General features: G+C 46.4%; 1 protein-coding gene across 3 annotated transcripts in view; it reads left to right on the top strand.

Moving 5' to 3' along the window:
• LOC144106644 (uncharacterized) overlaps positions 1 to 22,884 on the top strand; it is an 87,678-nt gene that overhangs the window by 9,036 nt on the left and 55,758 nt on the right. Inside the window, exons 3-4 of one of the 3 annotated variants that reach the window (XM_077639485.1) lie at positions 5,211 to 5,326; positions 14,701 to 14,855. In XM_077639485.1, coding sequence (XP_077495611.1) covers positions 5,211 to 5,326; positions 14,701 to 14,855 — 271 coding nt within the window. Of the gene's footprint in view, positions 1 to 5,210; positions 5,327 to 13,451; positions 13,538 to 14,700; positions 14,856 to 22,884 lie in introns of those variants that run through there. The other 2 variants (XM_077639486.1, XM_077639487.1) reach the window with 2 other exon arrangements.

Below are 22,884 nucleotides of genomic sequence, written 5' to 3'. Positions count from 1 at the left end.
AGTCTGCATAAAAAACAAACTACACAATTTAAAACCATTTATAAGTGAATGGAAGTCCTGCACCCACCGGGAACGTTTTAAGGAAGTGATTATGTGCTGTCTTCATATAGGACACACGCACGTCAAACACAATTTCCTGCTGACAAAAGATCAACCTGTTTTCGAAGAATGTGGAGACGAAGTTACAATTAACCACATCTTATTCTCTTGTGCGAAACTGGAATAACTAAGGAAAAAGTACTTTACTCAATTTTATAACAAATGCATTCCTTGTCATCCTGCACTGCTTTTAGGAGATGATTAAATTATTGATATATCATCTGTTTTAGTTCTCTAAAAGAAACCGGATTTCTCAGGAAACTCTAAAATAAAATTTCTTTTAACCCACTGGTCTGTATGTATTTTAGTACACCTAAACCACTTTCCCATTCCAGAGAAAAGGGCTGAGGTTGTTTTATTTGATTGGTTAGGGTCCTCCAGTCCTTGCCTAGCCAAAGACAGCTGATGAGGTCCCCCACCTCCTTTGTAACTTTTAGTGTTAGCCATTTATAAATCTTATTTTTGCTCTGAATACTAAATAGAAGAAAATAATTTTTAAAGCTTTCTACATCGCCTTAATTTTTTACTTTTGTAAAAATCGGCAGAAAAGAATTCCTTACACCTTGAGCTTGGCGCATGACAGCCTTAGTTGCTTATGCGCCATTAAAGGGACACTGAGGAGAACCCTATCAAAATTTTTTTGTTGGCAATATCTGATAGTTCGTCATTTCATGGCTTTGTTGACGCTTGTCCGAGAGCGAAAGATGCATTTATTTCAAAGAAATGTGGATTCGAAGTTGAAAATTTTTTTTCCCGCCGCTCCAATTCAAACTCGAGAACTCTTATGACGACACAGAACGGAGTGACGTGAAACGTGACGTAAACGGAGACTTCGTGATTTCTGGCGGGTAGCGGTGCGGTCTAGCAGCTGCCAAAATGAAAGCTACCGCCGCCGCACGTTGAAGGCATCTATCGGAGGTCGCCACCGTCGCTTCGTTTACGTTTGCACCGGCGTCTTGCCAGCGTTACGATGGATCGCGTTCCCGAACCCGACGACGTAGTTCTCGCAAAAACTCTGGCCTGCATTTCAGCGACCTCAGCCCCACAGAGCGTGCGATGCTTTTGAGGGAGCATGGTTAGGTTAGGCGCCGGCGGGTGGTTTCCCCCTTCCTCAGAGAGCAGCCGTTGCAAACTAAATATAACCCCAGTGCGGGGAGTCGCGAGGGGTGTGTTGCGCCCATCGGAGGCTGGCCAGGGCTTTGGGGCCAACGGATTGTGATTCCTTGAACGGAGCAGTTGCACGGCGCAGCAGGCAGCGTCGAGGTCTCCCACGGTTGCAAGGGCCAAGTTATTTATTTATTTTTGCCACAAAAAACAAATGGGTACTCGAGGGCGGTCGCGTTTAAAGTCGGCGGCTTGAAACCAAAGCCAGCGCACGACGCTTCAACGGCTTCCGCTAGATCCAACGGGTCCACTGGATCTGGCTCTCTCCCCAACTTGCATGTACCTTCAGATATGTACTGTGAATGGATTAAAATAGCCGAGCTCGAAAAGAACAGCTCCGCCCAACTGCCGCAGCTATTGAATATAACGCGCACCTCGCCGCGGAGCCAAATCAGTCTGGCCGGGCCGACGGCAGCTGGCGCACTCGGTGCGGAATAGATACATGCTCCAATCTCCCCGCCAATGCGGTCAGAGTGCGCCGAAGCCGCCGAACGCGTCGGTGGTCAAGCGCAGTTGGAGTATAGAGGGCCTCACTTTGACCGACATGACTTCGCCTTGCAGGGCGGGCGCGCGCGCGCCTCACCGCAGCATAAACGCGCCTTAACAGAGCCTGCGCTTAACCGCTAACCAACGTATTCAGCGGCGGCATCCATGGGAGCCACTAAAACCCCCCGCCCACTCACTAAATAAAAGAAAAGAAGTCCGGTGCCGAGGTTCGGAATCGAACCAGGGCCTTCGGCGTCTGAGGCGGAAACGCTACCACTCCGCCACGACAGCTCAAGTTACAGCCGTCAATAAAGGCGCATCTAGTGAATGCACTCTTCTGATGCAGAACTCTCCGCACTTTCGCTAGGTATATCCTGGCCTAACAAAGCTAGGCCATCAGCAATTTTTCAGAACTGCCTTGGACCTTGTCTCCCGTCCCTAATAAACGATTTCCGTTGAGTAGTTTGAAGTTGACTGGCACAGCCGGGAATGTTTCTCCGGGCAAGCGTGCGAATACACAAGTGTTGCCTTGTACGATCACCGACCATCGTGCCATCATAGCTTTTCATCGACCGTGGCGATCATCTTACAAGCCATCCTTCAAAGGTTAACTAGCACTTGAAGCGGCACTTGGAGTTCCTCTGTTGTTCGGCGCTTGTAAATCGAAGCGCGTCAAAAACAAAACCACGGGGCACGCAAAGCTCATAGACGCGAAGCGCCATAACAAATCGAAACTCTCCTGGCCGCCTGTGGCGCCGCCAAGCATCTGTTTTCTTTGCTTCTAACATTCAGGTTGTCTTTTGCCTGCCTTCCTTGTGTGATAAAAGTGCACTATTGGTTTTAAAACAAAACTTACTTCAATATTCATCTGCGCAACCTACCTTTGTCAGCCTCAGAGATTCGCGAAACCAAGTAGGATGGAAAATTCCTCCAAGGTGGCGTCTCTTGTCCTATGGCGTCACCATGCTTGTACTTGCGAGATTGGCCTGTGGCGGCGATACCTGTATTTTGGTTCTTGCTATTTTCTACCTTACAAGAACTTTGTTTTCAGTAAGAGCGGCGTTTTTGTGATCAGGATCTGTTATTCTATCGATACAAACCAACTTCAATTTCTCCTCAGTGTCCCTTTAAAGCCAACACAACACACCGTCGCTCATGGCCACCTCGCATATAACGAACCCCCAGAACGGGGGCCAAGGGGGTTGTAGCTGCTTGCACTTGGGCTAACAAACACTTTAATAATGTAAAGCACAGTAGAGCTGAGCAAGTTGGCTGTGTAGCCAGTTGTAAAGTTGTGCCCTGCAGTGGGCGTAGCCAGGCTGATGATGATGAAGTCAGTCACGTCCCAACAGAAGTCGCTGATCGTCTGAGCCCTGTGCATGGGCATGATTAGAATGACTAAGTGCAAAGTATTTTAATGCAGCCCATCACTCCTTGTTTGTACATCATGATAAAGCTGCCCAATTCAAGTTTTATATGGAATAACCATTGCACCTTGCAGCAGTGCAGAATGAATATATATATATATATATATATAAAAATATAAAATGAAATAAATGAACCATGGAATAAGTAAATAAATAACAAATTGAATCCCCCCCCCCCCCCCCCCCCTTCATTCAGACAAATGTTCCCTGACCTTGAATATAGTGAACCCAAGTATGCCACCTTATGTATGACAGGCTTTCGTGAGTTTACCTCAGATATAACGAACATGAATGCACCTCCTGGGATATAACAAACTTCAATGTGTCAACCTTGGAGGTAATGAACCTTAGTATAACAGCGCTAGACAAAAAAATCAGCATGTGTGTGATCAAAAGAAGCAATGCACTGTGTTATAAAAGTTAGACACAAAACAAATGTGACCAAATATATTAATCAGCAGCAACAGAAAATGCTAACACATTTAAATGATCCACCGAGGCTCGCCTAAGAGTTTTTTATTTGTTTATTTTACCTTACAGGCCTACTAAGGGCATTGAATGGGGGGGGTTACAAGATAATAATACACGCAAAATTACAAAAACTTGTGAAGTTGAAAACAAAAATGTGATTTATCAACAAAATACCTTGTTGTACAATACTAACACATACAGGTTGTCCCGGGACCTCAAACACAGAGTGGTAAAATAAAACCAAGAGATAAACACTGACCTGAACAAACTGGCTGAGCAGTTCACATTACTAAACAAGGACAAAACTATGAATAATGTGCAAGTTAATTGAGTATTCCTTAAAGTGTTTCAGCAACTTATTGTTGAATAATTGGTGGTTAGATGTAGAAGCACTTTCTCAGAATGGTTATTGCATCCTGCTATTGTCCCGTGCTCACATCAGCCTTCTCAGTGCCCTAGAGAGACAGCTATGGAATGCAGAGTCCGTGTTGCATTCTCGGCAGTTGTCAAGCTGTCAGGATTGTGCTTGTGAGAGTAGAAAAACGGGCTAGTTGGTCTTGGTAATTGGAATGCATTTTGTCAGCACAAAATTAGACTGGATGTAGGAGAGAGCGACATCCTGTCTACTGCATTAGGATTGTACTAATGGGCCAAAGCAAGGAAAAGCACAACGCGTGCTTTGCACAATGTAAGACAAGGGTGGTTGACAGGATCCTGTGGCAACTGGTGGATTGGTCAGAAGGGTGCTGTATCGATTAGTGGCTAAGTGAAAAAGCTTTGGCATTGCGGGCAGACCTGGCAGTTCGCTGCATACATTGTCCCTGCCAGCCTGAATTAAAAAAGCACAGGTAGTGGACCGTTTTGTGACACAGTAGGTTGAGGCCTTCCCGCTCAGATAAGAAAACGATTCAGGCTTCCCTGGCACTTACAGGTAAAGCAAGAACATGCCAGCGACTCATATACAGTTACCTTGCGTTATGATTTTCATTGCTGCTATGTGTTCCGTGCTAGTTAACGTCCTGTCTGCGGATGACAGCTTCATCTGCCACTGTTGGCAGGTTGAAGAGTGTGGAGAGAGGGAAATCCTGCACAGCAGGCACTGAGACCAACTCTCGCAGCCGACACCTTGCTGCTGGCTGTGAAGAAGAGAAAAGTGAGCGGCTGTGTGCGCAAGCACGGCACGGCCAGTTCAGCTCTGAATGCCTGCTGCAGTGGTTCTCCGCTGTTACCCTGTGCGAAAAGGTGACAGCGGTAGGTCACTAGCCCTCATGTGAAGGATTGGAAAACAGGTTTCACAGGAGCTGCAGCTTGCATTGTATGTAAAACCATCATGAGTAACCTATGTGAAGGGTCTGTACATATTGTGCTGGCACACATGCATCAATGAAGTAAACGGCTGGTTAATATTTTTTACTTGCATACATACACATGCTTGTGTGGGTTTCGCTATGAGTGTGTGCCTCTGCTGTTGAGCTAAACCTTCAGTGCTGATATTGGCAGCGTTCATTGTAGTCTGTGATTTGCCATTTGCGCATGTGGTGAATCAGATTGGTTTGCCTGCAGCATGATGCCCAAACAGACTATTATGGCACGCGCCTGGCAACCTGCTCATCGGATAAGTCAGTGAGGGTGTTCGACATCAAGAACAGCACACAGAAGCTTCTTGCCGTGCTCACAGGGTGAGTGTATGGTGCTGCTACAGACTGCTCTTGCCACCTGGAGTCGTCGTTGTCGCACTCTCAGTGGGCAGTGGGTCATGTAGCGGCCCCTCCCTTCAGGTCAAGTTAGCATATACTTGAATACAGCAGCATTGTTTGCAATCCTCGCCAACATAATTTGTTTACTTCCAGTTTGTATTTGCACATGATAACATCATTCAGCTCTGATAGAGACCTGCCAGTCAGTGGTATTAAAATCAGTGAAGAGGGTGTTTAGACCTGGTGTTGGCACTAAGAATTCTACTGGCAGATGTGTTTTCAATGTACCATGTCAAGTTTCCAGAATAGGTCTTTTGCTTTGCTGTGAACACTTCTTGCATGCTGTGCACTATCATCGCTGGCTACATTTTTCCACCTCTCCAGCGGTCAGAGAACTTGGAACTGAAGTAGGGAAAGCCTGGAAAAGTGTGCTGTGTCGACAAGAGCAGCTTGCCTAACACCCCAGGTATTTAACATCCAAGGTTCAGTGATGAGTATGAAATCTTGGTCAACATGTGCACTGTGTCATGGGTCACCGGTGGGTCACGTGTGTCACTGCTGTGCTGCACAAGTACCAAGTTGTGCAATGAACCCGCTGGACAGCTCAGGTTTATCAAGGACTTTAGGAAAAGTACACATGCCAGTTCCCTATTGCCGGCAGCTTGCGGTTCCAACAAGTTGGCTTTGTTGGTGGGTCAACCGAAGAAAACTCATAAAGGTAGGTCGAAATCAATTGTTGAAATTCGGTATTAACCAAAAAAGGTCAGTGTCCCTTGCATGAACGCCACAGCTAGCTGGCTATTAAGTGGGAATTACCCAATCAAAGGAGGAAATTAATCAAGTATGCCAGCCAGGGGCATGGTGGTACCTTTTATTTAAGCAGCGCAGTCATGTATTTCACCCCCGCAGGGGCGTCTGCATCTTGCAGGCGTTGGTGAGTGGCGACACCACGGCGTTCCCGAGCATCCACAGGGACATCCCCGCAAGGGGATGATGAACAGTGCATCCCACGGACCCGAGCACCCGTGCCTAGCCGAGCGTGGCATCGCCGTGTCCGGGGAAAAGGGGATCCTGGTGGTTGAGCCAATGCCGAGCGTTTGGACCTTTAAGGCCCCTCGGCAGAGGCAACACACCACTTTGGCCCCAGCTTCCTTTAGACGGCACCTCCGGCCTGACCCGACCGGGGGAAATGGGCAGTCGCCCTTTCCTATCCTCCCCTCTATCTTTCACTTTCCTACCCTTTTCTCACAACTCTTCTGTCTCCTACTCACTTCTAGTTTCTTCCTTTTTTCCTCGCGGCGAGGGTTAACCTTGTGTGGCCAACCACCCTAAGTTACGTCATATTGGGCTATAGTTGGGGTGTACAGCTGGCGTGGGCAGGACTTGTTTCCAAGTTCCTGTCCAGTCTCCAAGTTGGGCTCCGTGGTGGGTGGCTGGCACCATAGCCGAAAAACACACTTATTCTACGGCTAACCTTCTCTCAGCAACTGATCGCCCTCAGAAGAGAGGGTGGACCGAGGTAACTCAGAATTTCATGAAAAAAAAGAAACAAAGTTTTCCTAAGTTCCAGGTGATTCATAGTGAGCAAAGTGATAAATCTTCTAGAGTAACCTCCCCATTCATTGTAGAAAAATGTTTGACGGGTGCCTTGGGCTTTGGCTACAAGGTTACAAAAGTGGCCAGTGGAGACCTCTTACTGCAACTCCGAGTAGCATCCAACACTCAAAACTTTCCAACGTTGTGTCCATGGGTGACATCCCTGCATCCATATCTGCCCACCGATCCCTCAATACAGTCCGTGGTATAATTTCAGAGAATGATTTTCTTCACCTCACTGAACAAGAAATCAAAGAAGGGCTTGCTGAACAAAACGTCGTTGATGTCCACCAGATAAAAATAAGAGGGCAAAGAAATCCCAACAAAGCACATAGTCTTGATATTTGCACATAGTACTCTCCCAGACTCAATTGAAGTGGGTTATCTAAAAATAAATGTGAGACCCTACAATCCTAACGTTCGATGATGCTTTAACTGCCAAAAATTCGGCCATGGTTCAGTGCGTTGCTGCGGTCGTAACACTTGCGCAAAATGTGTTCTAAAGATCACTCTTCTGATGACTGCGACGGCACCCCACGCTGCACAAACGGTGAGGGAGACCATGCTGCATACTCCAGGGCGTGTCCGTCCTGGAAGAAAGAAAAAGCAATAATCACACTCAAATCTACTGAAAACATTTCGTTCAAAGAAGCAAGAAGGCCATGCACACAAACAAGCACGTTCTCCTTCATAGCAAAAAGAAACTTTGCCGATGTGGTGCGTGGGCGCGGCGCACCACAACAGGCTTCCGCACCTGCCCAGGCCACTCACAGTGAGCCTGTGGCGGGGCCATCCACGCCCCCCAGGTGGAGTAGGTAACACTACCCCGCCAACCCAAAAAGGCCTCGCAGACCCCCGTTTCCGTGGCCCCCAAGACTTCCTCCCACGGGTCGAGGTCCAACTCTAACGTCCACGTGCCGTCTGCACGGTCTTCCAGCGCCTCTGCAGAGGCGATGGACATGACCCAGGGCCGCCCCGTGCTGTCCACGTCGGGTGGTCGGCAGAGCCCTCTGTATCGATCAAAAAAAGACAGACCCCGAATCAAGGGGCCGTAAATAACTTGATCTAGTTTTAACTACATAAGAAAACAAAATTAAGATGGCTTTCATAATCCTTTGGAACGGTAGAGGGACTTATGAATAACTACAGTGACATAAAAGATATCCTAGGAGCACACGCTCCTATTGCGTTATGTCTACAACAGACAATTTTAATGAAGAAGGACGTTCTGGCGGTCTAGTTGGTTTATGATGAACGGAAAGGGTATAAACTGCGCGAACAAGACGGGACGAGAGGCACACAAATCGACAGACAAAGCGCAGACTTCCAACTGATTTTATTTGTGAAAAACACGTTAATAAGGCCAGAGAACATAAGAAAAAATAAGAAACACACTATCACCATAGGGTTCAACGATAGAAACATCAACAGAAATTTACAGGTTAATCAGATCCGATGTGAACACGAACGTGTCCTAAAAACTCTAGCTCTGGTGTCGATAGCGACAGCCAGGGTGAGCTAACGCAGTCGTCACCCCCTTTTGGCTATCAGAGAAGCTTCGATAACCTCCCTTTCAGTTTTGCTGTGTGCTTAGGAGAGGAAAGCAGTTTTGTCTAGGAAGGGAACGCAGTTGCGGCTGTCACAGTTTTTGCAGTGTAATGGCAGATTGCTGCCTGTGCCGGTGTGCATCGATCGTCTATGTTCCAGGGCTCGCTCAATGAAGCACCGGCCAGTTTGGCCGATGTAAACCCGCCCGCAAGATAGAGGTATCTGGTAGATAACCTCGGAGGCACACCTGGTGAACTTGGTCTCATGATTCTTCTTGCAAGACCTGCGTTCCAATCTTGTTTCTTTTTTCTCTTCCGAGAGCATGGGACAAGCTTTTTTCAACTTATAAGGCGCTGAAAACACTATTTTTATTCCATATTTGCCTGCCACTTTCTTGATGCTGTGGGAAAGGCAGTGAAAATATGGCATGACGAGGGAGGGGTCCTGTCTGCACTTGGATCTTTCCTTATTGCTTTTTTCATCCTCTGAAGAAGGCACTCACATGAGCTGCGAATTACTTCCTGAGGGTAGCCTGTGGATTCAAGTCGCTTGACTTGATTATGGAAACTAAATGAAAGAGAGTGAACACATGACTTATGAAGGGCAGACAAACAACACATGATAATGCTACGCTTCACTAACTTCGAATGAGCACTTTTATAAGGCAGGAGGCTCTTGTTGTACCTAGGACTGTAAGCCCAGCAGACATGAGCATCAGAAAAATGCAATTTTAAATCTATATACCGAATGCGGTTATCCCTTGTTACTTTATGAGTAAAACGGAGTCCTTGCCCCTCAGAGGAGAAGGTGGCGAGAATGCTAGCAACCGTGTTGTCAAGGTCAAGATTAGTACTGTAATCTAATATCACAAGATAGTCGTCAACATAACGAAACACATGGAACACTGGATGCTTTGAAAGCTCTAGTTTCAGGCGCCTGTCAAAGGAAACCAAAAATATGTCGCACAAAACAGGAGCTACAGAAGAACCGATACAAATGCCAGACTTGTGAACATAAAATTGCCCGTCATGAAAGCTTGCGGTAAAGTTAAGATAAAACTGCAAAAGTTCTAGGAACTGCTCTGTGCTAATGCCAGCAGTATTCTGGAAGTCAACTTCACCATGTTCGTCAATACTGTCTCTGATTGCTTTGAATAAACCATCATGAGGCACGGAGTAAAACAAATCTTCTACGTCGATGGAAAAGGCCGTAGAAGATAACGGAATTCCGTCTTCCAGGACTTTTACCAGGTCCTTCGAGCTGCGGATGAGGTAAGGATCACTGCCTGCAAGTTTGTCTAGGTGTGGTTTTAGAAAGGATACCACAATGTGTTGCCAGCTGCCTCTGTCCGAAAATAATAGCGCGAAGTGGGCAATCCATCTTGTATGTTTTGCCGGTGAAAAACATCGCCTAAGAGTCCCTCTCGGCTTTTGAGACCGAAAGCGCGACAGAACTAAGGTTCATTTTCTTAAGGAGCCTGGTAGCTTGCTTTCGCTGTATTTTCCCTTGGAATTTAATCGGATGAAAGTTCTTCAAGACAGCTTCCCAGGCTTTTTCAGCAAACATTCCCTGTGGCAGGACAACGAAGCCACCCTCCTTGTCCGCTTCCATTATTGAAAGGTCGTTGGCGCTCAGGAAGTTCACAAGTCTCTTCACTGGGGCCTTCCGTGAAGTGAAACGACTTACGTTTCGCAGTAAGCAGCCCACATAGTCGTTGACAGCCCGTTCCTTGTCCTGTAGAGAGGCAAACGCCCCCCACACGGCGTACCATGGCTAGTAGTTCAGAACGTCCTGCTGAAGGCTCGAAGCAAAACTTCGGTCCCTTTTGCAGCGTCTCCTTGATGTTACTAAGAAGGTCGATATTGCCCAGTATCGTGACAGAACCCTCTGTAAGTGTTGTCCGGAGTTTTGCCGGAAGCGTGAGACGCATTCTCTGCCAGAGAAACTCGGTCGTCTGCGCTGAAAGTCGCTTGTATTCTTGAAACAGTCTTGCGGCTACCCAATCGTTAGATTCTTGGAAGACGATGAACTTCAGCCAGTCTGAGTAGTGCCTCATTCGCCTCCAAGCTTCTGATTTCATTATCTTGCACATCCTGCGAGCGTGCCCCCAGGAAGGACCCGGGACGCCAAAGAGCCCCAGAAGTTGAGGTGGGACCATCTTCCTCCTGAGGTAGTAGGCCAGCACTCGCGACTGGCACGTAGACAGAGCGATCAGGTTCACAAAGAAGAGTGCTTGATCGTTGGTCTTGAGAGGTAAAAAAGAGCCCAGGGGAGAAGAAATATAATGAAGAAGGACGTTCTGGCGGGCTAGTTGGTTCATGATGAACAGAAAGGGTATAAACTGCGCGAATAAGACAGGACGAGTGTTTTAGTGTTTTTCACAAATAAAATCAGTTGGAAGCCTGCGCTTTGTCTGTTGATTTGTGTGCCTCTGTGTGTCCCTAAGGAAAAAGTATTTTACTCAGTTTTATAATGAATAAATTTCTTTTCGTCCCGCACAGCTTTTAGGAGATGAAGCAGTTGTTGATACATCATGTGTTTTTAGCTTTCTTAACAAAATGGGATTTGTCAAGAGACTCTAAACTTTTTACCCACTGGTTTGTTTGAATGTTAGTACACCTCAGCCCATTTCTCATGCCTGAGAAGAAGGCTGAGGCTTTTATTTGATTGGTTGGGAGCCTCGATATCCTTGCGCAGCCAAGGAAAGCTACTGAGGTTGCCCAGCCCTCTTTAAAGCTTTTACTAGTAGCCAGTTCTAAAATTTGTGTATGTGTTCACTGGGTAGTATTAAGGTTTGAGGGCCTCTACACTAGGGACGATTCTTACATTTCTATAACATTCAACAAAAGACTTTTCGTATACCGGCGCATGATGGCTTCAGTTGCCTATGTGCCATAAAACCCAACACAATACAGTCATGGATTTCAAGGCATTGTTCTACTACCTTGTGCGCCTCTGCATACGGAGAAGCTCCACATACCTCCTTGCCAGGTGCCATATGCTAGCGTAGCGCTGTTCACTGTCATTACCCCTCTAGGCCAGTTACTTCATTCATTCCATCGCTGCGGTCAACACGCAGACTATGCTATAACCCGTCGTCCTCTTTCTCAACCCAGTACAAAGTTTCAATTCTCATGTGACGTCCCTTCAAATTCCACATAAAAAGTGAAAATTTGTTTTGAGGAAGGGAAACGGCGCAGTAACTGTCTCGCATATCTTTCCGGAAACCCGAACCATGTTGTAAGCAAGGCATAAAAGAGTAAGTGAAAGAAGAAAGGAAGAAAGAGGTACCGTAGTGGAGGTCTCTGGAATAATTTCGACCACCTGGGATCTTTAATGTGCACTGACATTGCATAGCACAGAAACGTGCCCACCGTAGTCTGGTTCGGACCCAGGGTACTCGGCCACCGCAGCGGGTACATTTTGTTTTTGTTTTGTCTGTAATCATTTAACTTCTGTTACTTTCGGTCATGACGATAACAAATCCTTGAACAAGCGCAGCTCTAAATACCAACATTTATGCGTTATTTATAAATTAAGTGCTTGAGCTGGCAGAAAGGCTAAGGTAAACATGCAACATTTTACTGCACTTAGCTGCTTGTTATAACATAAGAAAAGGTTAGCAATTCATCTGCAAGAAAAGATAATTGCTAAAAAAATGAAAATAGGGTTCTTAAATGAAAACCGAGAAAAGTCCACCGAGTTTTCCAAAAATAAAAACCAAAAAGACCAACCCCTAGTCATTAGGGCTCAAAAATAGCTCCCACAGCACGTTCACATGGGTGACAGTAGTGGCAGGAAGGTCGATACACTCCTTGAATGTCTGCACAACTAAAAGAAAAAAAATGGCTGTGGCTTAACTTGGCTAACCCTGGAATTCAGCGAAAAGCAAGGCCGCTTGCTAAGCGTCTAAGGCTCGTTCATGGCAGCTCCGCTACACGCTCGCGACAGCCATTCTGTATATACTCATATGACCACATGGCTATGACGTGGTATCACGTGGTCTTACGGGACCCCATAGGATGTCATCACGTGGCTTCACATCACCCCATCAGATGTTCTTAAGGTCAAAGGCGAACCCAAAGGTCACCCAAATGTCAAAGGTGAACTAAAGGTCATGGGTCAAGAGTCAAAGGTTCGACACCATAACTGTACCACATATGGTCATACATGGCTAGCGTGGTTGGGCTTAAGGTTGTTCAAAGTTATTCTCCGTCCTATGCGATGACTGCTTTAGCTAGCATAGTGAAGCTTTTCGCTTCAAAACTTGGCGCCTTTCTTAACCACATTCATGAAGACGAAAAAATTGGAAGGGTAACTTAAGCTCCACCTTAAAGAACTATAGGCATCTAATTGTATTGCTCATTTTCATCTGTCAAACAATGCGTTAGACATTAGAATACATAGATTACCAGGCGGTATTTGCCTGTAATCACTAAATAATTTAGAATTGAATTTTTTCTCTCGCGCTGTTTCGGTTTCCATCAACCAGACGACGACTATGACGTCAAGTTAACGTTTGGTCACATGATTCACTAGAAAAACTGCAATATAATGGCTGATATGTAGTTTTAATTCACTATGACATTTAATCTACCAAGACCTGGAATGACAAAAATGACCTGCCAGCGATTATATTATTTCTTTCAGGGGATCGTGTGATCAAAACATCAACTTGACGTCACAGTTGTCGTTCAGTCGATGAACCGAAACAGCGTCAAGAAGTTCAATCATAAATTATTTAGTGGTCGTACGTGAATACCACAGGGTGCTCTATGTATACGAATGTCTATTGTATCGTTTAAAAGAAGAAATCATGCGAGCAAAAGTTTGGTGTCTTTAGTCCTTTAAGGGTATGACCCGATAGTGTTAATGGGTTGATGCCTGTATATATGGAGTTAGTCGTTTTCGACTTTACGTTCATAGATCCCTGGGAGTTCTGATTCTACCCCTGGCGCAGTGGTGCAGCGGTTGAGCGATGTGCCACTGCTCTGCGATGGGAGGTGCTACCACTGGTTTGGCTTGTGCGACCCAGGTCACTCTTCCTGAGTAAGCTCTTGGGACAAATCATTAATTTAACTGCCACATGCTACAACGGTCAGTTTGCTCACAATCCGATGGGCAAGTTGTGATGATACCACAAGGTCACTTGACGTGAGTGGCCCCCCACCTAGGTTGCTTCTTCAAGGCTTGTTCGCTCATGATGTCGAATTATCTGCAGAGCGGGAGCCTTAACCTTGTCGCGTTAAAATGTGATAGCATTTCAGTTGCCTGCTATATTGGCTACAATGAGTGCCCTATGTTCTTGCTATTCTCCCACCAGAACTCTGGTTCAAACCAGTTCTGTTGCCCTTATATGGTATGCATGTGTCATCACCTTCAAGAATGTTGGAGTACCTTCCATTGGATTATCATATGGGGCGATACTAATCCGACCCACTAATCCACCTTAATCTATTTTCTAGGGTGGGCCTGCTTCCATAATTTTGGGGGCCCTTTGGAGTTATATGGGTGGGCTAACTTCGAAGTTTTGGGGGTCCTCATATTTTCACATTTTGTAGTGCCCTAAGATCAGTGCACTGGGGGTCACATGGTGCTGATGACGTCGCGACCCTTTCAGTCACATTCACAGATTGCGGGTAGTCCTCGTACCACTCCTTGTGCAGTGGTGCAGCGGTTTGCTCCCAGAGCAGGTGGGTGTTTCAAACACAGGTGCCGATGGGGCTTGTGGGACCAGGTTGCTGTTCCCAAGCTTCCATAAGGCTCATGTGCAGTACCACTGTGGGTAGGTGGCAATTGCATCGAATTTATGCCACGGTGGCCGGGTAGTGATGGTGCGTCGCAAGGTCATGTGACCTCTGACCAGTCATAATTTAACTGCCTCCTGCCGTGGTGGGCAGTTCGCTCACAATCCAGTGGGCAAGTTGTGATGACATCACAACGTCACGTGACCTCTCAGCCAATCAGGGAATTTGATGACGGAGAAGCTGGAAATTTTGGGGAGGCAGCAACCGAAATGCTATCACATTAATATGGGCTCAGGAGGTGGATTGGCAGGAGTCCCAATTGACTGGTGCAATAGTGGACCTGGAAAATGAGGATTTATGGTTGAATTGATAGTAGAAGTGGTGCAGCATTGTTCGATTTTCATATGGAAATGCGGGTAGGTATTGGCTGGTTAGGGTTCACACATGGAATACTACCTTTTGCAGGCACGAGGGCCCCGTATGGCAGGTGGCCTGGGCACATCCCGTCTTTGGCAGCCTTCTGGCCTCGTGCTCCTACGACCGCACGGTGCGTGTCTGGGCCGACCGCGGTGCTGACAACTGGCTCTGCGTGCATGAATACCAGGACCATGACTCCTCTGGTGGGTCTCAGTGTGCCGGGGCCAGCAAACTTGCATGATGGGCTCATGGGCTAATATCGTTGTTCTTAAAGGGGCCCCGAAACACATAATCAGTGCATTGTTTTGCTTCTTGGTTGCGTAGAAGGAGTTATAGTGATGCTATCAGCATCGGTCATACCACTTATATTCTGGTTTTAATATTTTAATTAGCTCGCAAAAATAAATTCATGGCGCTGATGGTGTCACCATACAGTGGCGGTTTTTAGCAGTGGATATGACATCACTTGGTGGGAGCTTGATGATTGGACAAACAGTATATATAGTGCAAATTGAGTTAATAACTAGAAATACATTTTGTCAAGTTTTTGTGTTTTATATTATGAACAAAACCAACTTGTTTGCCTTAGATAAAAGCGCTGTAAAGCTAGTAAAACAAAAATGCACCACCAGAGGCTCTGGCTGCTTGTTGCATCGAAGGACTTTGCGCCCCTCTGTAAACATCCTACGACCTAGTACACAACACTTATGGCTACTCTCTATGTATCTGAGAATGGCTTTGCGGAATCGATCCGATCGAGCCATTGCACTCTATAAGCATTCATTTCGGTCCCAAGGAAGGATGCAAAGAAAAAGGCCGTTCATTTCACATTTAGCAGAACGCATCGTCAGCTTGTGGAGGATCACCGGGCGGCGGCGCCAGATGGCACCACGTTCCCGTCAACAGCGTGCGCTCCTTGCTCGCCGTGAACAACCAGAGCACTAGGAGCGGTGGGCCATGGTAGGCAGTAAGCAGTAGCGGTACGCGCTATGCTAAATGTGTGTTATATCTTGCGCAGGCCGTCACACCATCGCAGTATCTTGCGCTCGAATTCGGATCCAGTTCAGATCGCATTCGGATCCATAAGTCAGGGAACATCACTGATCAGTGCCCCCTTCTGCGTCGTCGACGTGACGATGAAGCATCGCTGGGTCAACTGGGCTTTCACATGGTTGTTGTAACCATGCAAACGGCACTGCCAGCTTTGGCAAGAACGAGTTACAGAGAACAGGCAACCATGGAGTGCAAACTTCCGCGAAGTGCTCAGATAGGCGATTGGTCCCCCTGAGTGTCGTCATTGAGAAAGTGAAATGAGAATGTGAAGCTGCACGAAAATTGAAATTTCTTGAAATTCTATTTTGAAATTTCTTCATTGAATAACTCCCGTTCCTATGCATCGATTCTTGTAATTCTTTTTGAGTCAGCATCTGTGTGACGTAAAGAATCCATCTGAAGTGTAACCGGCATCCGTTAAAGCAGTGTTTCGCAGCCCCTTTAACTCATATCATCGTACACTGTTGGTATAGAATGTGGTATATGGGGTTTAATGTCCTGAAACAATTCATGGGAGGAATCCCCATTAATTCGGACCACCTGGGGTTCTTTTAACATGCACTGACATCGCACAGTACACGGGCACCGTGTGTTTCGCCTCCATCGAAACACTGCGTGGATTGAACCCACATCCTCAAGCTCCGCAGCTGAGCGCCCTAACCACTGAACCACCGCAGCATAGCCATCGCACCCTACTAAAGCAGCAGGCAGCGTTCTAGTACTTCATGGGCAGAATTTTCATAAACGCATTATACAGAGAGATATCACTTGAATGGACTGCACATAAAATGTTTCTAAAGGGGAAGTTTGCCAAATCGAAATGAACCTGCTGCCAGTGATTTTCATGAACCGAAGTCAATTTCAACCATGCTACTCAAGATTGAGGCCAGCTGCATAACTGTACCAAACTAAAGCAGTCGTGGAATCTCGAATTTTCGCTAGTGCTATGGCTCTTCAAAGTTTCACAGGTGGCTGAAGCTTTAGAGTCTCTTTATAATGGCTGGCGTGAAACTACAGCACAGTTGAAACACAGACAAGACAAGAAATGGTGCAGACACAGGCGTTGACTTGCTTCAAATGAGGCTTCATTGTCATCATCATCATATTTATTTATTTTTATCATGTGATAAACAAATACATAGAATTAATCAGTATTACGTGAGGAGGTCCCAAAGTATAAAATCTCCAGGTGACCTCCATGAGGAAATGAATATAAATTTAGGGGTCAACTTACAAAGTAGTTAAATAACAGAGCAGCATCACCATCAGCTTGACTACGCCCACTGCAGAACAGAGGCCTCTCCCATGTCTCTCCAATTGACCCTGTCCTTTGCCAGCTGTGCCCACCATACGCCCGCAAACTTCTTAATCTCATCCACCCACCTAACTTTCTGCCACCTCCTGCTGCACTTGCCTTCTCTTGAAATCCACTCCATTACCCTTAAGGACCAGCGGTTATCTTGCCTTCGCATTACATGCTCTGCCCAAGCCCATTTCTTCCTCTTGATTTCGACTAGGATATCATTAAGATATAGGAGTGCAAAAGACAGATTAAAAATTCTAAATACACAAACAGCATCAAAACGAAAAATCCTATTGCCAAAAATATTGCTGGTGGTTTAGCTCTAATCAACCCTTTCGAAAACGAAAAGCTGGATCTCTCTGGCTACGTTTGTGGTCAAGCGACTGGCGGTTTTCATAGATAGCCATACTGACACATGCACAGTAGTAGGAATTTTTTAAACTCGTTAAACGTCTTGCTTTCTTAGAAACAACTTTAAAGGCACTCACACAAGACAGTAAATGATAATTGGTTTTTGGGGAAAGGAAATGGCGCAGTACCTTTCTGGAATCTTGGTGCTGTAAAGGAAGGGATAAAGGAGAGAGTGAAAGAAGAAAGGAAGAAAGAGGCCCTTTAGTAGTGGAGGGGTAGTGGAGGGCTCTGGAAAGCACAGCGGACACCCAGGTATGTGAGGCACGCTCCATTTGTCATGGTTTGACCTCTACCTACATTCAAGGTGAAACTTGAGGCCACACTGACCTCTAGCTACATTCAAGGTCAAACTTGCGGTACCGCTGACGGCTCGAAAAGCTGGCATAGTGAAGCTTTTTCAACTGCATGAAAAAATACTGAAAAAAAGAAACAATACATACCACAAGGATGAGCGGTGTTCTTCACTTCGTTTTCATCTCTTTCTTTTCGCACTTGGAATCAAGTTGATGGCTGCAGTGTCCAAAGTTACGCGGCCGAAAATTTCTGTATGTCTGCGGAAATGATGCATTGTGGCTTCCACTGGATCACTAAACTCTGCTTAGGGTCTGCACTCCGAAAATCATGTGTACATGATGTGCAAGATAGTTTGGGGAATCAATTGGCTAGGCTTGAGGCCGCCGGTTTCCCTGGGTCGGTTGTTGTCGCTGTTGCAGAAGCGCTCTTGAAGAAGTTGAAGCCCGGAACTCATAAGGAGGCAATAACCGCTCCACAGGCTAAAGTAAAGCCTGAAGTGATGCCGTACATGCACAAAGTATCCCATGGCCTCAAAAAGGTGGCAAACCTGCACAACGTGGCTGCCGTTGGTCTTTTAAGCCCCTCGGAAGCTTGGCCAGTTGGCCCGACGCATCACAAGTGAAAACAAAAAACCTGGGTGTAAAAAGAGGCACGGGAACTGCTTTGCGGAATGCGCCACAGGCATTGTGTACGAAATCCCCTTGACGTGTGGCAGGTCGTACATCGAGCAAACGGGGCACTGCGTCGACGACTGGCTCAGGGAGCACACAGGAGACCTAAGGAATAGAGAAGGCGCTAACCTTGTCGAACACTGCGCAACTTGCGAGGATCGTACACCGATGTTTTTGGGAGTGGGGATTCTGGTCAGAAGCAAATTAAAAACAACCCGGGAAAAGATAGAGGCATACTATATTCAAAGAGCTGGGTCAGAATGTATCAGCGATACTTCAGTCATTTTGTATAATGCGGAAAAGGCGTTCCTTTCAAAGTTTTTTTGTGATAAAGATGTGATACGATTCTTTTTTTAACCTTTTTCTTCTCTTTTTCCTTCTGCTTTTTTTTTCTTTTTTCTCTTTTTTCTTCTCTTTTTTTCTGCTTTTTTTTTCCTTTCACGGTGTGTGCCTGCCCTGGTCTGAGTATATTTAAGCTGTGTATGTGTCTCTGAATAAACAGTTGTCAGTCAGCGCTGTGTTCGTCCTTCTTCTCTTCCTTATTCTTTTCTTTGGCTGTGTGCCGTTGCACTGAAAAACTATGAGCTTGAATCAGCAATACCAACTAGCTCAAGAACTAACTCTACTGGTTTGACAGTGAAGTATGTTAACATACTTCCTAACATACTTCCTAACATGCTTCCTAACATTTTTACTTAACTGGGGGTTAGTGTGCTGAAATTCGTTACATTTACATTGGATACAGTGCAGCTGTGGCAGAGTTTATTGGCCTGGAAGGTTTGTTCAAGTGACATTCATTTGAGTGGTATTTCGGGATAATCTTTTTTTCATCATCATCATCAGCCTGACTACACCCACTGCAGGGCATAGGCCTCTCCCATGCCTCTCCAATTACCCCTATCCTTCGCCAGCTGCGCCCACCGTATGCCCGCAAACTTCTTAATCTCATCCTCCCACCTAACTTTTTCCCGCCCCCTGCTACACTTGCCTTCTCCTGGAATCCACTCCGTTACCCTTTATTCTTTATTCCCCCCGCAGGGGGGCGCCTGCAGCTTGCAGGCGTCGCGACGGTGATTGGCGACACCGCGGGTTCCCGAGCATCCGCAGGGACATCCCCGCAAGGGGATGATGGTGAACTGTGCATCACCACGGACGCGAGCACCCGCGCCTCGCCGTGCGTGGCATCGCCGTGTCCGGGGAAAAGGGGATCCTGGTGGTTGAGCCGATGCCGAGCGTTTGGACCTTTAAGGCCCCTTGGCGGAGGCAACACATCACTTTGGCCCCAGCTTCCTGCAGACGGCGCCTCCGGCCTGACCCGACCGGGGGGAATCGGCAGTCGCCTTTTCCTATCTTCCTCTCCATCTTTCACTTTCCTATCTCTGTCTCACAACTCTCCTATATCCTACTCACTTCTTGGTTTTTCCTGTTTTCCTGGCGGCGAGGGTTAACCTTGTGTGACCAACTACCCTGAGTTGAGTCATATTTGGTTATAGTTAAGGTGTACAGCTGGCGTGGGCAGGACTTGGTTTCAAGTTCCTGTCCCGTCCCCTTGTTGGACTCCGTGGTGGGTGGCTGGCACCATGACCGAAAAACTAAATTTTTTCATGGCTCCACCCTTATCCAAACCTGATCGCTCTCTAAAAAGAGGGCGGAACGAAGCAGCTGATTTTTTCTCAAAAAAGAGACAAACATTTTCAAAGTTCCACGTAATCCACAGTGAAAGTGACGGAATACAGGCAAGAATAATATCCCCATTCCTTGTGTCAAAATGCTTAACCGATACCTTGGGCCCTGGCTACAAGGTCTCAAAAATGTCCAGCGGCGACTTACTTCTTGAGCTGCGCGACAGCATCCAGTGTTCAAAACTCTCCAACATTGCGTCTATAGGGGACATCTCTGTCTCAGTAACCCCCCACCGATCTCTAAACACAGTCCGAGGTGTAATCTCGGAATCAGACTTTATCCATATCACAGAAGCTGAAATGCTTGAAGGGCTTACCGACCAGAATGTAATCGACGTTCACCGAATCAAGATCCGCAGGGATAACAAAGAAATAGATACCAAACACATGGTCCTCACATTTAATACTAGTACCTTGCCCGAAACAATCGAAGTTGGATACTTGAAAGTCAATGTCAGACATTATATACCCAATCCCCGCCGATGTTTCAACTGTCAAAAGTTTGGCCACGGCTCACAAAGTTGCCGCGGCCGCAAAACCTGCGCGAAATGCGCTTCGAAAGACCAGCATTCTGAGGAATGTGACGCAGCACTGCGCTGCGCAAACTGCGAAGGAGACCATGCAGCGTACTCCAGGGCATGTCCGTCCTGGAAAAAAGAAAAGGAAATAATTACCATAAAGACAAAAGAAAACATTTCATTCAAAGAAGCAAGGAGGCGTTTTGCGCTTACGAACACATTCTCTTTCACAGCAAAACCCAACTTCGCTGATGTGGTGCGCGGGGGCGTAGCACCACACAGCTCTACGGCACCTCACAGAGCCAGTGGCAGGGCCATCCACGCCCCAGGCAGTGACAGCGAAGGCTGCTCTGCCACCCTCAAAGCAGGGAGCGCCGGTCCATGGGTCGGCATCCCGCAGGACCTCCCCCCGTCGGGAGAGGCCTGAAACTAACACAACCGCGGGCCCTCCGCGGTTCTCCAGCACCTCGGTTGAGGTGATGGATACAGCACCCACTCCGCCTCCACTACAGAGGCGGAACAGCTCTCTTGAGCGGAAAAAAGACAGGCCCCTCATAACGGGCCCACCAGATAAGTAAATCTCCTTTCATTTTCACTCAAAAACACAAGCATGGCTTTTTTAATTCAATGGAATTGCAGAGGACTTATGCGGAATTATAGTGACATAACACATATTTTAGGGTCAATGTTACCCATAGTTTTATGTCTTCAGGAGACCAATCTTGGTCCACAACATGTACATATCCTGAAACACTATCAAACTTTTAGACGCGATCGCGAGCAGGCAAATCGACTTTCAGGAGGCGTCGCAATTGTCGTCCAAAGCGGCGTCCCTGCTCGAGAAATCAAGCTCAATACAAAACTTGAGGCGGTTGCAGTCAGCATCGTCAGCTATAAAACACTAACAATCTGTTCCGTATACATTCCTCCACATTTTACACTAACAGTCCATGATCTAGAAGAATTGATAGATGAACTTCCAGAGCCATATCTGGTAGTTGGGGATTTTAACGCTCACTCCCCTTTTTGGGGAAGCGAGCGCTGCGACTCTAGGGGGCAAACAATCGAAGATTTTATCCTCTCAAATAACATCTGTCTTTTAAATACAGGAAAAGCAACTTATTGTTGCCCAAGCTCGGCAAAAATGAGCTTTCTCGATTTAGCTTTCGCATCACCATCGCTTTTTACCGATTTTAAATGGGATGTTTTAAATTACCCTCTGGGAAGTGATCACCTTCCTATTATCATCAGCCTCTCATCGTCTACTGCAGTCATCCCCACAAGACCACGGCGCTGGAAACTTCACCTCGCCGACTGGTGACTTTTTACAGCAAGTGCAACACTAGAAAAAGAATTTTGTGAAGATCTCAGCATAGACGAAATTAATGGAAAATTTACTACATGCATAATATCGGCCGCTACACTAGCCATACCACAAACAACAGGACTCGTACACAAAAAACATAAAGTATGGTGGACACAAGAATGCACATTGGCAAAAAAACAACAAAATAAAGCTTGGGGCTCTCTGCGTCGGTATCCCACTGCGGAGAACTTGATTGCCTTTAAGAGGGCCAAGGCCAGAGCGCGATTCGTTCGGAGAAATGCCGAGAAATCCTCGTGGCAGAAATATGTGTCCTCTATAAACAGCTCAATAACCTCAAAAAAAATGTGGGAAAAAGTTTGAAGATTCAGTAGTGACCATACCCCTTTCACACTTCCTCTGTTGACTACACCCGGGACACAAACATCATTAGAAGAACAGGCCAACATACTAGGTGAGCATTTTGCTGAAGTTTCCAGTTCGTCCAATTACACAAACACGTTCCAGAAGCACAAAGCAATAGCAGAAAAACAAAAACTTCCATTTGCAGCAGGTATGCACGAGGACTACAATCAACCCATCACACTCCAGGAATTGATCAGGGCATTATCTTGTGGTAAAAAGACAGCACCAGGCCCAGATAATGTACATTACACTATGCTTGCCCATCTCTCTGAGGCTGCCGTGCAGGCATTGTTGAAATTCTTTAACAAAATATGGACAACTGGGAATATACCTGAGGAGTGGAAGAAAGCAATAATAGTACCTTTTCTGAAACCCGGAAAACAACCAACAAGTCCTAACAATTACAGACCGATAGCCCTCACCAGCTGCATCGCTAAATCTTTCGAAAGCATAATAAACACTAGACTGACCTTCACACTTGCATCTCGCCGACTCTTATATTTACATCAATGTGGATTTAAGAAAGCATGCTCAACCACTGATCACCTTGTCCGCCTAGAAAACACCATCC

This window comes from Amblyomma americanum, chromosome 10 (assembly GCF_052857255.1).
Source record: "Amblyomma americanum isolate KBUSLIRL-KWMA chromosome 10, ASM5285725v1, whole genome shotgun sequence".
NCBI classification, from domain to species: Eukaryota; Metazoa; Arthropoda; class Arachnida; order Ixodida; family Ixodidae; genus Amblyomma; species Amblyomma americanum.
The sequence above is the reverse complement of the archived record's forward strand: the minus strand, read 5'-3'. Positions and strand labels throughout refer to the sequence as shown.